This window comes from Pleurodeles waltl, chromosome 11 (genome assembly GCF_031143425.1).
Source record: "Pleurodeles waltl isolate 20211129_DDA chromosome 11, aPleWal1.hap1.20221129, whole genome shotgun sequence".
Taxonomy (NCBI): Eukaryota; Metazoa; Chordata; class Amphibia; order Caudata; family Salamandridae; genus Pleurodeles; species Pleurodeles waltl.
The window spans coordinates 700,164,924-700,181,466 of record NC_090450.1 but is presented as its reverse complement, the minus strand read 5'-3'; the positions used below and the strand labels follow the sequence as shown (position 1 = coordinate 700,181,466).

At 45.4% G+C, this 16,543-nt stretch overlaps 1 protein-coding gene across 3 annotated transcripts in view; it reads left to right on the top strand.

Moving 5' to 3' along the window:
- LOC138266004 (poly(ADP-ribose) glycohydrolase-like) overlaps positions 1-16,543 on the top strand; it is a 441,110-nt gene that overhangs the window by 379,866 nt on the left and 44,701 nt on the right. For all 3 annotated transcript variants that reach the window (XM_069214272.1, XM_069214273.1, XM_069214274.1), the window contains one exon: positions 3,053-3,178. In XM_069214272.1, coding sequence (XP_069070373.1) covers positions 3,053-3,178 — 126 coding nt within the window. The remainder of the gene's footprint in view (positions 1-3,052; positions 3,179-16,543) is intronic.

Here is a 16,543-nt window from a genome sequence, read left to right as displayed (position 1 = left end):
CCCTAAACTTAGTATGACCTTTTGACCATAAGCAAGGTCCCTGGATTCAGTGGACCTACTTCCGCACTCACTTTGGAGGCATGACTCACTTCATGTTGATTCAGCTCACTTTACACAGCACATTGTTGTGTAGTGGCTAGCAGGTTCACAGCTTTATTAAGAGTAAGTTTCAGTCCAGGAAAAGAGGCACCCTCCTCCTTCCCTGACAGCTGGGCAGAGCTTTGCTTTCAGGAAGCTTGGGTATCACGGTTGTGGCACTAAAGATGGCTGTTCATACAGATGCCTCTAGAAACCATGTCCACCCATTAAGCTCTATAACTAACACTCCTGATTAGATTCTTAACAGACACTCCCCTATGACCATGTAAATCAGGAATACACATGTATTAGTCAGGCAGCACTACAACATTTACTAGCCCAGGCATTTCTTGATATACCTAGACAAACAACAGGGCAGCGTGACAAAGGTAAGCAATAACAGAGCACCGTGCACTCCACAATATATATCTCTCAAGTTCAGAATAGAGCATCTTCATTCAGTCGATCTTTGTAATTTGTCTAAAGAGGGGAGCAGGAGGGAGGTGTATTAAATTCTCTTCATTAACTGTTGTCTTGGTTGCAATTAAATCTTAATGCATTGCAAACATATCCTTACTGATGTGCATCCTGGATATAGGATGGGACTGAGCTGCTGGGAAACAAGACAGGCAGGGAGATGATGGAGATAATGAAACGGGAGTTGGAAGAGCAAATTCAAGAAAAAAATACAGAGAATAGAATTCAGAGCAGAAGATAAAAAAGAAGAATGAACAACGGGTGAATGAGGGAGGGAAGGAAATAAAAGCTACATTTCTTATAAGCACCGTAAAAACACCATCTTCAAGACTTTATATGGAGCAAAAAATAGTGAATGCTGAAAACGCTGATTTTTACAACTTTTGAAAACATGGACAAAACACTGAAATTCACAACAGATAGAACTGGTAAAAATGAAAAACTAGGTATAACATTGACTGCACATTTGTGGAAAGAGTGGATGACTGGCTGTTTGTAGTCTTTGCTGGAGGGAAAAAGGGCAAGTTGATAAGTGGGTGAATGTTTCAGCGTTAGGTTACATTCTTCATAAAGATCCGCTGTGCCTTGGCCAAGAAGGAGTCTCCAGCTGGCATTCACATCCACTCAGAACTGCCTTGATTGCGCTCACCCTTTATTCTAAAGTGACATGATATCGGAACCTTCGCTTCAGCTTACTGTACAGTTTACCTTTTGGGCTCTTTAGCGGGGGCCACTTTCCACCTCAGGTTTGCCCCCAGTAGGCTCAGCCTTGCTCCCCTTACCCCAGGACGTTGCTTCATTCCCTACATTGGCATCTTGTGAGTCTATCTCTTTTGGAGTAACGGTGGTACTTAGACAGTTTTTGGGCCCCTGCAACACGTATCAGTAGCTCTAATGTGATGTAATGTTGATGCAGTGTTGGTATTTAGACAGGCCTTGTGCACTTCCAACCAGTGCTTAATTTGTGCTTGTTGTTTCCGGTGCGGAGCACCGGCACGTATTTCTTAGGGCCGGCGCTTATTTTTCTGCCTCAAGCATTTGCTGCGAGCAAAAGACACACATGGGAAGGACAGAGGAAGAGAAAAACGAAAAAGCGCCACAAAGGGGGGAAAGCAGCAATCTGCAAGAGTGAGCCGAAGGCGCAGGGAGTGGCTGTTAGTGGATTGAAGAGGCCCAAGATGGCTTTAGGGTTACGCTGCCTCAGTATTCCGGGTTCGCACATTTAATTGCAGCAGCCGCGTGTTTAAGAGGAGAGGTTTGGGCACCGGCACCTTTTTTATTTACAAATTAAGCACTGCTTCCAACACGTTAGTAATTTTGGCGCAATGTAATTTTGATGTTGACAGTGTTTTTCAATCAGCTGTTATATCCTCTGTAACAGCGTTTGTGAGATATTTTCTGTTGCTAACAGACCATAGATGTGTGTTTTGTAAAATGTTTTAAATGGCTGCCATGCTAGGCAAATTCGATTGATTGCACTTTTGATCTTTTGCATTGATGTTTTTATTGCTTTAATGAAGTCTTCACTTGCACTAGCACTTTGATCTTTTGAAGCGAAGCAACATTGAATCTACTGCCTGTATTGTTTTAGCCAGTGCATGTTCCTTTAATGCCCTATTCTTGCCCCTGAAAATTATAATGGTTTTAAATAACCGCATAAAATAAAGATGATCACTTATTGGTGCTCTCGCCAGAGGTGTGCCAGTGGCTGCCACTTGCCTGGCAGCCATTTGTTATCCTTACATACGTTTGCAAAATATGGTTGCCTCATATCACCAGCATGTAGTGATGGATACATAGCCTGGGCTAGGATGTATCACGTGTTTGGTTAGTCTGTACTTTACAGTCCCACCCAGTGGCGTAGCGTGGGGGGCGGGGGGGGGGGGGGCGCACTCGCGAGTGCTAAAATCCACGGGTTAGAGGGCGCAAATTACTTGCCTTGCCCCGGGTGCTGACAACCCACGCTACGCCACTGGTCCACCTCCCAGAGGGGATTTGCTTCGGTATTCATTCACAATAAACAGAATCTGCAGGGAAGAGTATCTATCAGTAGAAAAATGTGCTTACTTGCGATGACAGTTTTCATGGATACTACATCTTCCACAGATTCTTTACCATTGCCCTCCTCCCCAATGTGTGCAAATGTCATGTCTGCTGAAATTGTTGTTGTCATGGCTGTGAACTGATACCAGCGCACCAGTTGGAATTGTATATATCCCAATGTCTTCGCAGTCTAGAAGGGCAGAGCCGCATAGTGCTTTCTGGTGTCACTGGAGAGATATTGCTGGGGAAAAGCCTGGCACTTGGAGGATAGTTGCATGCTGGGGAGCCTGGAAAAATATGTACTATCTATCATAAACATAGTTACTAAAAGTAAGTAATGTTCTCTTCTCTCTCACCAACAAACACTGAACTGTTGTTTCAGTCACTGACAATGTTTGCACATCACTGTGAAAAGATTAAGATTCTATGTTTTGATGGTCTCCTGCATCCACAGGACTTCTGCAACTTATGGCAGCTGCAGAGGCAGGAAGGGATGTGGCATACTTCACTTTTGATGACTCTTTCACGATGAAGGAGCTGCATGAAATGCATCTGTTCGTGGAGGACCGGTTCACAGTCGGTGAGTTCAAGTGATCATGCAGCCCTTGACTGCATGAGACTCCTGTTTCACTATTTAAGTAGCTGGGCAGACTAGGTTGTACATTTAATCTCAACACTGAAGCATCATTTCTCCACATCCCTTGTATAGGACATGTTTACTTCCAGAAGAGAACAGATGAATAGCTGTTTCTTTTGTCTTCATGCAGGTGTAGTGCACAATTATCACTGACACTGAAGTTAGGCTAAATCTGCTGGTTCTAATGCTCTGTCATTGACATTATGAGTTTATTTTTAGAGAATGTATTCCTCCTGCTTAAGGTAGCATCAGGCTTTAAGGTCACCTCTGTGGGTCGAGAATTCCTTCTTAAATCTCTTGCAATAGACAACCGATGTTGAGCCAGCTGTGTGCATGCACCTCATGCACCAGCCCGCTTATTCACTTTCCCATTCATAACCTCGTCATCCACTTCTATTCCAGTATGTTGTTCAGCCAGTAAATGGTCCATTAGTCATTGTCAAGTTGTGAAAAATGTAGTTAATTAGAGCAAGCCTATAGACTAAATGTTACTTTTTTCTTATTGTGTGCCACAGTACCACAATGTCTCAACCACATGAGTAGATAAAACAACATCCTGTCATAAAACTATGGTGACCACCTTCAGACAAGCTTTTGTGACTCATGTGACACTGACTGGATTACTGACAATATTAGGGCTGTGTTAGATAAGATTGTGCCCAGTAAAATGTCCTCAAGGAAATGTGTGATAATATCTGCCACATGGTTCACGGAAGAACTATGGCATGGCAGGTGCAATTGTAAAAGGCTCGAAAGAAACTGGAGGACTAACTTCAATGTGGGTGACATCTGACATAAGATGTCTATATAAGTCTGCCCTGAAACTGTTCAGGAAAAAAAGTCCTGTCCTCATGCACTATGTATTTGTCTCTGCAAATATCTAAAGCCTCTAACGAGCTCCGGAAGATTTTTGTTTTACAAAATTAAAAATATTCTTGATGCTTAGTGCCTGTCAGCAACATACCCCTCTTTCTCATGCATTATGTGACTGTCTGGCGGATACCTTTCCCAATGAGATCCAGAACATCTGCAACCCATTTAAGCTGGTCTCTGAGTCTGAGAAGCCAATGACAGTAGGAGTTTGCCCCATAAATGTTGCTTGCCCCTCTCTTCTTTCACCCCGCTAACAGTGGACGATACAGCACAGCTGTTGGAGGGTGTAACTCTAAATCAATGCCCTACCGAGGTTTTAAAATCCTTGGGGTTTGTGATTAGCCCGATGGTTACAGTGTTGCTAAACAGTTCTCTGGCAGCAGCCTCGTTGTCTACCGGATGGAAGAAGGATCAGGTACTCACTGCTAAAGAAAGTGGGGGTTGACCCATCAAACCCTTCCATCTATAGGCCCATTTCCCTGCTTCCAGCTTTTTTTTGAAAAGTCTGGAAAAACAGGTGGATAAACAACTGTCAGCCTATTTGGAGGAGAATGACAAATTACATTGTATGCAATCAGGTTTCAGGCCAGGCTTCTGGACCAAGGTGGCTTTTCTGGAGGTCACAGATTTCATCTGGACCAACCTTGATGAGGGCAATAAAGCATTGGTGGTACTATTAGATCTCTCTGCTGCATTTGACACTGTGTCTCACAAGATTGGTTCAGATTGTCTGGAGGACCTAGGAGTGAGGGGTCAGGCATGGTACAGGCTAAGGTCCTTTTTGGCTGATAGACATCAGGCTGTCTGCCTCACTCTTTTCCTCTCCTCCACCCCTCTTCCGCAGCCCCAACCACAGTTGTAAGGAACGCAGTTGTAAGGAACCTGTCCTTAGAACCTCAGACTCAGGCAGTGGTAGGCACATACTTTGGCATGATGAAATATTTAAGATCTTTCATCAAATATCTTTCGAAGGACTCCAGGAAGACCATTGTACATGCTCTGGTTACCTCCAGGTTCAGTTACTTCAACACTCTTTTCCTGGTAGCTCCAGCCAGATTATTCAGCCGACTGCAGGGGGTACAGAATACTGCAACACGGCTTATTGTCAGCCTGCAACACAGACACTTGCTGAGCCAGACCTTGAGGAACATACACTGACTCTCGATCTAGAGGAGAATTCTTCACAAATTCATGCTTATTATCTTCAAGGTCTTGCGTACTAAGAGATCAGCCTACCCCCATGTTCGTTTTAAGGTATACGCCCCCATGCACATAGTGCACTCAACTACTTTCAGCCTTCTGCAGATTCCCAAGAACTTCAGAACTAGGAAGGGAAGTTGCTCTTTTTACTTCCTGCCAGCCAAGGCTTGGAACACCATACTGCCTTTCCTAAGACAGGCTTCTACTGTGGACAAATTTAAGAAAAACTAAGAATATATTTTTTCAATCTTTAAGCCACTTGTTATCTCCCCCCAGCTCAAAGTGCCAGGGCATTCCTTAGTGAGCAGCTGTTGCACTATACAACACTGTTTCACAGGAAATCCAACACAAAGCATAGAAAATCAGGAATCAAGTCACTCCATCTTGAAGATCAATGTGGATAAACTTGGAATCAGCTTTGGATAAAACATTCAGATTGTAATACCTGATTAAGTTACGTAGAGATGCCAGTGGGCTAGCCTACAAACGTTCTCGATTTTTACGCTCCTCCACTGATGCTATCTTGACTCTTATTGAACATGCTCAAAGAGAGTTTGCCTTGTGATGCAAAACATTATCCAGCTAGAAGTGCTTTTAATTTGTTTTAGGCAAGCTGTTGTGATATTTTACAACTCCAGTGCTGCAACACTTGCCTGAAATAGTTAGTACTGATGTTGTTTTCTGGCTCTGTATATACTGTTTTTCAGAAATCCAACAGTTAAATTCTTTTGAATGCCCTCTTTGTGAAACAAAAGCCTACACAGATTATCTCTGTTTTGACTAGAAAAATTGTGCCACCATTCCCTTGTAATTGTTTTTTCTAGGTATACCAGTGGGTTCCCTACATTGAATTTGGAGATGCTCCGCAATTTATCTTTGTTGTTTGTCAGCAGATCTAGTCTCGGAAGGCAAGAAGTACTCTCAGATTACTGCCCTTCCCGAGCCTCTTGTCCCAGGCTATGGGGTGACCGGGGATGACATCAGCAATTCTAGTTCAGGGATACATGTCTTTTTACTGCTACTGTGGTAACGCCTCTCATCTCAGAGCACCTACATTGGACTCACACGATTGTTGGGTTCATTTGAGAAAAACAGGGTTATCCTGAAGAATCTTTAACCTGTGTAGGAGACCTTATTCTGAACACCTAGAACACCAGAAGCCTGTAGAACCTGATGTGCTTCTCAATGAATGGGGATGAACTTTAAACAAACTATGACTTTGGCTGACCAAAGCTTTCTGCCTGTATCCCCCCCACACTTGAATAAATATTGATAATATCATTCTAACCTTTACTGTTCCTCAGAGTTTAAGGTTGTAGTTGGTCCCTAGCCATAACGTCCTGCTTGCAGCTGCAAGTGGTAAGCCTGTGGAGTTCATTGGGTGCCCCAGTGCTTTCCATGCCTTGGCCAGTGGCAGTAGTTGACTCTTGCTTGCCGTTTGTGAGATCCCAAAAGGTTTGTTACTTCCAGGTGCTCTACTACATCTAGTCTCATGCAATATTTTGAGGCTAGTTGGGTCTTTAGCTGGTTCGTAACAAATCGTGGACTACTGGACCCCTCCATCCCCAGTATCTGAAGCAGGACACCCAGGCTAAATTAAGAGCCGTAAACCAATTCTAAATAGAACTAACCATAGCAAAGTTGTGGCACTGTATTGTGTGCACTGGGCTGAAACTTTTGTTTGCAAATATTGTTGTAAACCTGATGAAGCCTTTTGAGTTCAGGCAGTATTATCCCTATAGGTTAACGTTTTCCAAACAGCCAATACTATAGAAAACCTAGTGCTCAGAATGTAAATTATGTAAAAATGTTTGAGGTTGTGCCTGCCCACCAGTAGGCCCTTGTACCATCTCATATGTTATGTATGTTTTTTGGTTTTACAATACGTTAAGCCCACATACATCAAAAAGGCCAGCGGGCTAATGCGTGGATATTAAAAGGGGAAAACAAATAAAAACTATTACTTAGTTGGAGCAGCTGTTTGCTAAATGCCTGGACATGACATGCTATGACAATTGTAACATTTATGCAAATGTCGTACTTTATGTCAGTCGATCTATAATATTTCGCACTGTTTTGTTTGGCACTCTACTGTCAGTTCAGCAACTGTTAACTAAAAAAAGTTAAAAAGAAAACTAGTACTTAGTTGAATATCAGCATAGTGAAGCCAAAATCCTGCCATATTTCCTTAACACTCTGCTAAGGATCAGTTGTGTTGTTACAACAGATTATACACTAACTTGATGTTTTACCTCCTTGGGCATGAGTTTCGTCTATACTTACCTGGCAATTTGCCCTTTTGATGTCAGTTGCAACCGATCGGGGTTTATAACTTGGAGTACTCGAAACAATCTATGACATTTAAGCTCCCTAAATTCAGAGGATTGCATACTCCAAAGAAGGAGTCTAAATTGTCTCAAATTTGTCTGTCCTATCTTCTAAAGCTATAGTTAGTTTCTGAATTACTAGCAAGTCCCATGTTAGACACTCCTTTTAGTCTGTAGGTCTAGTCTTACCCCAGAGAGCTGTGATTGCTTCCGTGGCTGCACATGATGCAAAGGAAGTGTGTGTTCAAGGCATGTGTGGCTGTAGATACACAAGCTCTGCATACTCCTGCTATCTAGTGCCTGGAGTTGTGCAAGTTTTTTTTCTTCTAAGAAGTCTTTCGAGTCACGAGGTAGAATGACTATTCCTCTTGATGATAATGCACATGGGCATCGACTCCATTGTTAGATTGTTATCTCTCCTCCGTCGGATTTTGACATGTGTGTCTGCGCTCTGGTTTTGACTCAGTCATGGTTCGATCATCCATTGCACTTCCAATCATTTCCATTGGTATTGTTTCCCATCACGTTTTCCATCTCCGCATTGACGTGATTCCTCGCCAGCTCGATCTCCTTTGACTGCAGCCCCTACTGCGCACCGCCTTTCAGGGCCCACTTTCAAACTCCATTCCAGTTCTTGACAATGCTCGACTGGTGAAGGAACAAATACCTTTGAGGTACTGCCCACGTTGCCATGTGAAGTGCCCCCCGTACTGACCAACACTTGGTTTGCAATTTGTGCTTGTTCCCTGAACCCAATGAGGGGGACTGCGCATGTGCAAGTCATTCCACTCCAAAAATAACCTTTGGGATCATCGAGCATGTTGCTTCAAGGTGTCCTACAAAGCAGCCGACGTCACTCCCAACATATAAGGGGAGGAGCATGCCCAGGAACAGCCATTGGTTATGGAAGAACAAGAGGCTGTCACAATCAGCGAAAGTTCCAGCTCTGAGCTCGATATTGGCTTTGAAAAAAGAGGACATTACGCCAGTGCAGCAGACCTTGAGTACGGTATCCCCTGCCCTTGCCCACCAGACCAATCCATCCCCATAAAAATGTGGCTCCTTTGGTCTCCGAATCAGAGGCCCCTGGTTCATCACTGCTGTCTAGCCATGGTCGGAACCAAACAATCGCCCTACGGACTCAGCGCGGAAAGCACATTTAAAGCAGAAACACAATGCATAGCGTTCATCAGGCCGAGAACAGCAATCAACACAATCTCGACCTTTGGTGCCGAGCCGGTCGACGACATCAACCACCTCGACACTGAGCGCACCTGTCACCTTGATATCAAAAGCTTCGCAGCCGAAGCCATTGAAGCTGAGCTCTAAGCACAGTCCCGAAACACCAGTGGAACCAATCCTGCACAAGCTAAAGGAGAAACTGGATACACGCCAGAAATAAATCCCGGCCACGGCTTCCACTTCACCACCTAAAAGAAAGCTTACCTTTGGAAAGGCTTTAAATATGTCAGTTCTTTCTATAAGAAAGACTATGGACACAGATAGTAGCCCTCCACCTCTTCTGTGTCCCTTACCACCTCAACATCCTTCACCTCCACCACCATCAGAGTCTCCTTCACCACCTTCTCATACAGGAGAGCCACTGGCTATATCACCACAAGGGTCCCAACAGGCAGATACTGGTGGGTATGGGGGGGGCCACAGGGAGATCAGTCCTAGGACACATATTACATCGCTCCTCATGCTGACCCTGATCTTGATCTTTATCCTGCATGCCTCTCCCCTCCTGAGGATGCCACCTGTTACCAGGAGGTTATAGCTAGGGCTGCTGCATTTCATAATATGGAGCTACATAAAGAGCCCTTAACCCCTTCGCTGCCATGCTTTTTCCTCCTCAGGTGCCACGCTTTTTTTTGGCTGTTTGGGGCAGTTTGCGCTTAGGCCCTCATAACCTTTTGTCCACATAAGCTACCCACACCAAATTTGCGTCCTTTTTTCCAACGTCCTAGGGATTCTAGAGGTACCCAGACTTTGTGGGTTCCCCTGAAGGAGACCAAGAAATTAGCCAAAATACAGCAACAATTTTTTTTTTTTTTTTTTTTTTTTTTTTAAATGGGGAAAAAATAGCTGCAGAAGAAGGCTTGTGTTTTTCCCCCTGAAAATGGCATCAACAAAGGGTTTACGGTGCTAAAATCACCATCTTCCCAGCTTTCAGGAACAGGCAGACTTGAATCAGAAATACACATTTTGCAACACAATTTTGGCATTTTACTGGGATATACCCCATTTTTACTATGTTTTGTGCTTTCAGCCTCCTTCCAGTTAGTGACAGAAATGGGTGTGAAACCAATGCTGGATACCAGAAACATAAACATTTCTGAAAAGTAGACACAATTCTGAATTCAGCAAGGGGTAATTTCTGTGGATCCTACAAGGGTTTCTTACAGAACATAACAGCTGAAATAAAAAAATAATTGAAATTGAGGTGAAAAAAACAGCCATTTTTCTCCACGTTTTACTCTGTAACTTTTTCCTGCGATGTCAGATTTTTTAAAGCAATATACCGTTACTTCTTCTGGACTCTTCTGGTTGCGGGGATATATAGGGCTTGTAGGTTCATCAAGAACCCTAGGTACCCAGGGCCAATAAATGAGCTACACCTTGCAGTGGGCTTTCATTCTATACAGGGTATACAGCAATTCATTTGCTGAAATATAAAGAGTGAAAAATCGGTATCAAGAAAACCTTCGTATTTCCAAAATGGGCACAAGATAAGGTGTTGAGAAGCAGTGGTTATTTGCACATCTCTGAATTCCGGGGTGCCCATACTAGCATGTTAAGTACAGGGTATTTCTCAAATAGACGTCTTTTTTTACACACTATCTTACATTTGGAAGGAAAACATTTAGAGAAAGACAAGGGGCAATAAAAGTTGTTTTGCTATTCTGTGTTAGCCCAAGTCTCCCAATTAAAAATGGTACCTCACTTGCGTGGGTAGGCCTAATGCTCGCGACAGGAAATGCAACATGGACACACAACATATTTACATTGAAATCTTACGTGGTTTTTGCAAAGTGCCTAGCTGTAGGTTTTGGCCTCTAGCTCAGCCGGCACCTAAGGAAACCTACCAAACCTGCGTATTTTTTAAAACTAGACACCTAGGGGAATCCAAGATGGGATGACTTGTGGGGCTCTCACCAGGTTCTGTTACCCAGAATCCTTTACAAACCTCAAAATGTGGCCAAACAAAACACTTTTTCTTCACATTTCGGTGACAGAAAGTTCTGGAATCTGAGAGGAGCCACAAATTTCCTTCCACCCAGTGTTCCCCCAAGTCTCCCGATAAAAATGGTACCTCACTTGTGTGGGTAAGCCTAGCGCCCACAAAAGGAAATGCCCCAAAACACAACGTGGACACATCACATTTTCCCAAAGAAAAAAGACCTATTTTTTGCAAAGTGCCTAGCTGTGGATTTTGGCCTCTAGCTCAGCCGGCATCTAGGGAAACCTACCAAACCTGTGCATTGTTTAAAACTAGAGACCTAGGGGAATCCAAGATGGGGTGACTTTTGGGGCTCTCAAGGCTCTCAGTACCCAGAATCCTTTCCAAACCTCACAATTTGGCCAGAAAAACACTTTTTCCTCACATTTCGGTGACAGAAAGTTCTGGAATCTGAGAGGAGCCACAGATTTCCTTCCACCCAGCGTTCCCCCAAGTTTCCCGATACAGCCTAGTGCCCGCAACAGGAAATGCCCCAAAACACTATCTGGACACATCAAAATGATCAAATACAAATACAAAACGACCTGTTTTTTGCGGGGGGCTCCTGCGTTTTTTGGTCCTGGGCTCAGCAGCCTTCTAGGGAAACCTACCAAACCCCAACGTTCCCCTCAGTCTCCCGGTAAAAATGATACCTCTCTTGTGTAGGTGGGCCAAGTACCTGTGACAGGGAAGAGCCAAAAACATGTCAAAATTTAGGGGGAACCAAAGCGGGCCCAAAAGGGCAGTTTGGAAAAAAAAATTAGGCTGACAAGTGCAGCAGAATTTTTATCAACATAGATGAGACAATGGTGGGTGGTAGGAATTTTGTGGATTCCTGCAGATTCCAGGAGGTTCCATCACAAAAATGTGGGGAAAATGTGTGATTTCCAGCAAAGTTGGAGGTTTGCAGGGCATTGTGGGTAAGAAAATGGTGTGGGGTGCATGTGAAGCACACCACCCTGGAATCACCCAGATGTTTAGTTTTCAGATGTGTATAGGTCTTGTGGATTTTTCTACATGGCAGCGTCCCAAAGTCCAAAAAGTGCAGCCCTCACTATTCCAATTGGGACGATTTTAAGAGTTAGTCAAGCTCTCATCGCCCAAATGTAAAACCAGAACCCAAAATAATCAAATGCCCTCTTGCTTACTGTGGGATAAGTTCTTTTAGTGTGTGGGGGGATGGCTGAAAGACTGTTACCCCCTTCAGTTGGTGTGAGGGCATAACCAGGCCCATACTGGTTGGTAGCCACCACCCCACTATTGTTTTTTTTAATTCCCTGGCATCTAGTAGACTTTCTGCCCCCCCACTCCCTGGGTGTGGATTGGGGGTAATTGTCCCATCTGGCCACTAGTGAGCAGAACAACTTTGGCCCCATTTATTTGGGATGGGGGTATGGCCATACCCCCACCCTCTTATTTTGGAGAAAAAAATCGTCTCTGGTGGGCTTTCTGCCCCCCTTGGGGGCAGATGGGCCTTCCAAAAATAGGCCGATCTGCCTCCAAGGGGGGCAGATATTGCCAACAGTATTGTGCCCCCGTGGGGAGCGACCCTTGCCCAAGGGGCTGCCACACCGAAACAAAACACACACATACACACACACCAATCCCTGGTGCCTAAGTGGTTTCTGCCCCACCCCCTGGGGCAGATCGGCCTAATAGAAATATGCGATCTCCTCCCAAGGGAGGCAAAAATGCATGAAATAAATTTGCCCCCCAGGGGAACGACCCTTGCCTAAGGAGTTGCTCCCGTTGTGTGAAGTTGACGCAAAAAAAAAAAATCCCTGGTGTCTAGTGCTTTCCGCCACCCTTGGGGACAGATTGGCCTAACAAAAATAGGCCGATCTGCCCCCAAGGGGGGCAGAAATGGCCTACAAACAATTTGCCATCCAGGGGAGCAACCCTTGCCTAAGGGGTCGCTCCGCCTATATAAAAACAAAAGTAACCATAAAAAGAAAATACATCCCTGGTGTCTAGGGAGTTCTGCCAAAAGCATTTCTCCTCCTCCTCCTCCTCCAAGGGGCAGGCCTCTGATGAGGTCAGCACACGATCATGCGCTGATGTCATCTGACGACACGTGGGCAAGGAGGCGGGGGTGGAGGGGGAAGCGATTCCCCTTCCATCCCTGCAGTGGGGGCACTGAGGCGAGGCTCATGGGAGGAGTCTTAGTGCTCCCCCCATAAGCCGGTCCCAGGACGTAACAGTTACGTCCTTGGCGCCTCAGCGCCGCAGCCAAGGATGTAACCATTGCGTCCTTGGCTGCGAAGGGGTTAAAGGAGGACTTCCTCTTCAACACCCTTTCTGCCACACATAGGGCTTCCCAATACCTGCCCTTGATAAGGGCATGTTTAGACATACTGACAACATTTTTTAAAACCCTATTAGGGCTAGGTTCTCAACACCTATGGTAGATAAAAAACATAAGCTCGCACCATCCGGCCTTATTTACATTAGGGGTCAGCTACCACCAGACTCCCAAGTTTCCACCACAGCATGTACGCATTCCAACTCACAAGCTACTGGAGATACCCCGCCTCCCGAAAAGGAAAATAAAAAATAGATGATGCAGGAAAAAGAGTTGCAGCTCAGACTGCCAACCACTGGCAACTCACAAGGTCTCCTAGCAAGACCAATCCCACTGGGGCAAAATGGAAGATCTACTCGAGTATCTCCCAGAGGAACACAAAAAACATGGCCAAGAGTTAGTCTCTGAGAATTAACTCATTACAAACACCCTCATATGTTATGCACTAGATTCTGCTGACACCGCAACAGGAGTAGTCAACACTAGCGTTTTACTTGGACGTCATTCCTGGCTCAGAATCTCTGGTGTTAAACTAGAGGTTCAACAAGATGTGTTAAATGTGCCCTTTGATAAAAAACATCTCTTCAATAGCATGTGTGGCTGTAGATACACATGCTCTTCATACTCCTGCCGTCTGGTGTTGGGTCTGGAGTGTTGCAAGTTGTTTTTCTTTGAAGAAGCATTTTGAGTCAGAGGATTGAATGGCTCCCCCTTTTCGGTGATACTGCACATGGGCATCGACTCCTTTGTTAAATTTTTTTCTCTTCGCCCTCTGGGATGTCCTTGCCCGTCTCGGCTGTACCTCACCAAGCAGCACCAACCTTTATGCCGAGCTGATGGAACAAATGCTATTTCGTTTCTGTCCTCTGTGCCATGCAAAATTTGCACCACAACGACCAACATCTGGTGTGTAATTTGTGCCTCTCTCCCGAGCACCAGGAAGCACCTGTGACGCCTGCAAATCCTTCCGGTTGAAGAACTCGTCAGCTGGAGATGGCACACAAGAGTCCGGACAACACCCCAGACATCTTTGAGGAGGAACACACACAGGAGGAGCCTGAACAAGATGAGGTCTTCTCGATCCAGGACTCTGACTCTGTCGTGCAGTTACATATCAAAAGCCACAAGGTATAATCGGGACAACCCGTGAGTACCGTGGCCCATCCTGCCTAACCTGACTGTCGAAAAGCCCCTTGTAGAGGTCGCCGGACTGCCACTGCCACCAGGCCATGGCTGGATCTGAAAAACTGTTATGGCTGCACTGCCATCTGGCTCTGCTCTGAAAATAGCCAAGAGAAAACCAGCATCTTTGGCTTCGACATCCGGCACCTCGGTCCAAGACATTGCTGCCATCTCGGTTCGAACTTGTGCACAGAGTTTTTCGACTCTGAGCCGAGCAGGTACCAACTCCACTTCGGTGCTGACAAAGTTGCACCAACCAAACATTTCGGTGCCGAAAACGAGAGAACTGAAAACATTGGAGCAGAAAGACTCCAGTCAGTCTTCAGTTACACCTTCGCCTGTGGAACCCATTTTGGAGACTATGGACACTCATCTGTGCTGCCTATACATCCAGGAGGGTGCAGGGCACATTATTGCTTCTCTCCCTGTCCTTTTCAAGAGGAAGCTGTTTTTCGAAGAGGCTTTGGATTCTTCTCCATCTCCAAACAAGACTACCAAGGAAAAGGCTACCAGCACACCTCACAAGCCTTCTCCACCTCCTCCTCCTAATCCACTGTCTCCACCCCCTCCTCTCCCTTCTCCTCCACCTCCCTCCCCTCCATCTTTACCTGCCTCACCTACTGCAGGATATTATACACCTCCATGATCCCTTTTATATACTGGGGAAGATTTGGGTGGGACACAGAATGATCCGGATCCATGGGACACATATGGCCCTGACCCCATACTGACCAATAACCCAGATTTGTTCCCGCCCGTCCCTCACCACCAGAGGATAGTACATCCTACCAGCAGGTAGTGGCAAGGGCAGTCACTTTCCACAATATGGAGCTGCACTGGGACCCTGCTGAACAGGACTTCCTGTTCAGTACACTCACATCTACCCCTAGGGATATCCAATTTCTCCCTATCCTCCTTGGCATGCTTTGTCATTCTGACAAAAATTTCAAAGAGCCTGCCCACTCTAGAGTTATCACCCCTAAAGTAGGTAAGAAATATAAGCCTGCTTCCTCAGATCCACTATACATTATAATCACAGGTCCCTCCAGATTCTTTAGTAACCACCACTGCATGAAAACATGCCAATAGCCAGGCCACAGGGAACTTTCCTCCTCCTGACTAGGAGAGTAAGAAGTTAGATGCTGCCAGCAACAGAGTGGCTATACAGGCAGCTAATCATTGGCGTATCGCTAATTCACAGGCCTTACGAGCTAGTATAACCAAGCTCACTGGGAGGAAATGGAGGAACTCTTCCAGTTTCTTGCAGAGGAGCAACGCAAAAGAGGGCAGCAAGCTGTTGCAGAGGGGCACACCATACCTAATAATTCCATACACTGTGCCTTAGATGCCACAGATACATCTGCTCATGGCATTAATACAAGTGTCTTAATAAGAAGGCACACATGGCTTCGATGGCCTGGTTTCAAACCAGAGGTCCAGCAAGCGGTGCTTAACATGCCCTTTGATAAGGAACATCTTTTCATTCCTCAAGTGGATTCTACCCTTGAGAAGCTGAAAAAGACAGACACAGCTAAAGCCATGGGTTTGCTCTACAGCCCCCCCACAAAGTGGCTCTTTTAGTCACCCCGCCTTCAGAGGGGATTACAAATCCACATCTTCCGATGCATCTGCTTCCCAAACCAGACAGCTTCCACACTCCTATTCTAGGCATTTCAATACGGGGTCCTACAGAGACAACAACAATAAGGGCAGAGGTAAGATCACCACCCCACAAGGCTCTGCCTCCACTGCAAAGCAATGACTATCTAAGTCTTCCACCCGGCTACTCCACACACACAAGATTTTCATCCGGAATGGGTCAGCATCACCATGGACCATTGGGTCATTTTCATTATCCAACATGGCTCATTACCACTTCTCCAAACATTCCCCCTCGCACTTACAGGCTATCCCACAAACACCTCACGCTTTTCAAACACAAAGTTAAATGCCTTCTTCTCAAAGGGGCCATCAAACCTGTTCCCTTACACCACCAGGGATTAGGGGTATACTCCTTATATCTCCTCATTTTAAAAAAAGACAGCTCTCTCAAGGCTATTCTGGACCTCCGGCCTTTAAAACTGTTGTAAGGAAATGCCTCCTTGGCATGGTTACCCCCTAACGTTTTGCCTTTGCTGATGCTAAGTTATGACTTGAAAGTGTGCTGGGACCCTGCTAACCATGCCCCAGCACCAGTGTTC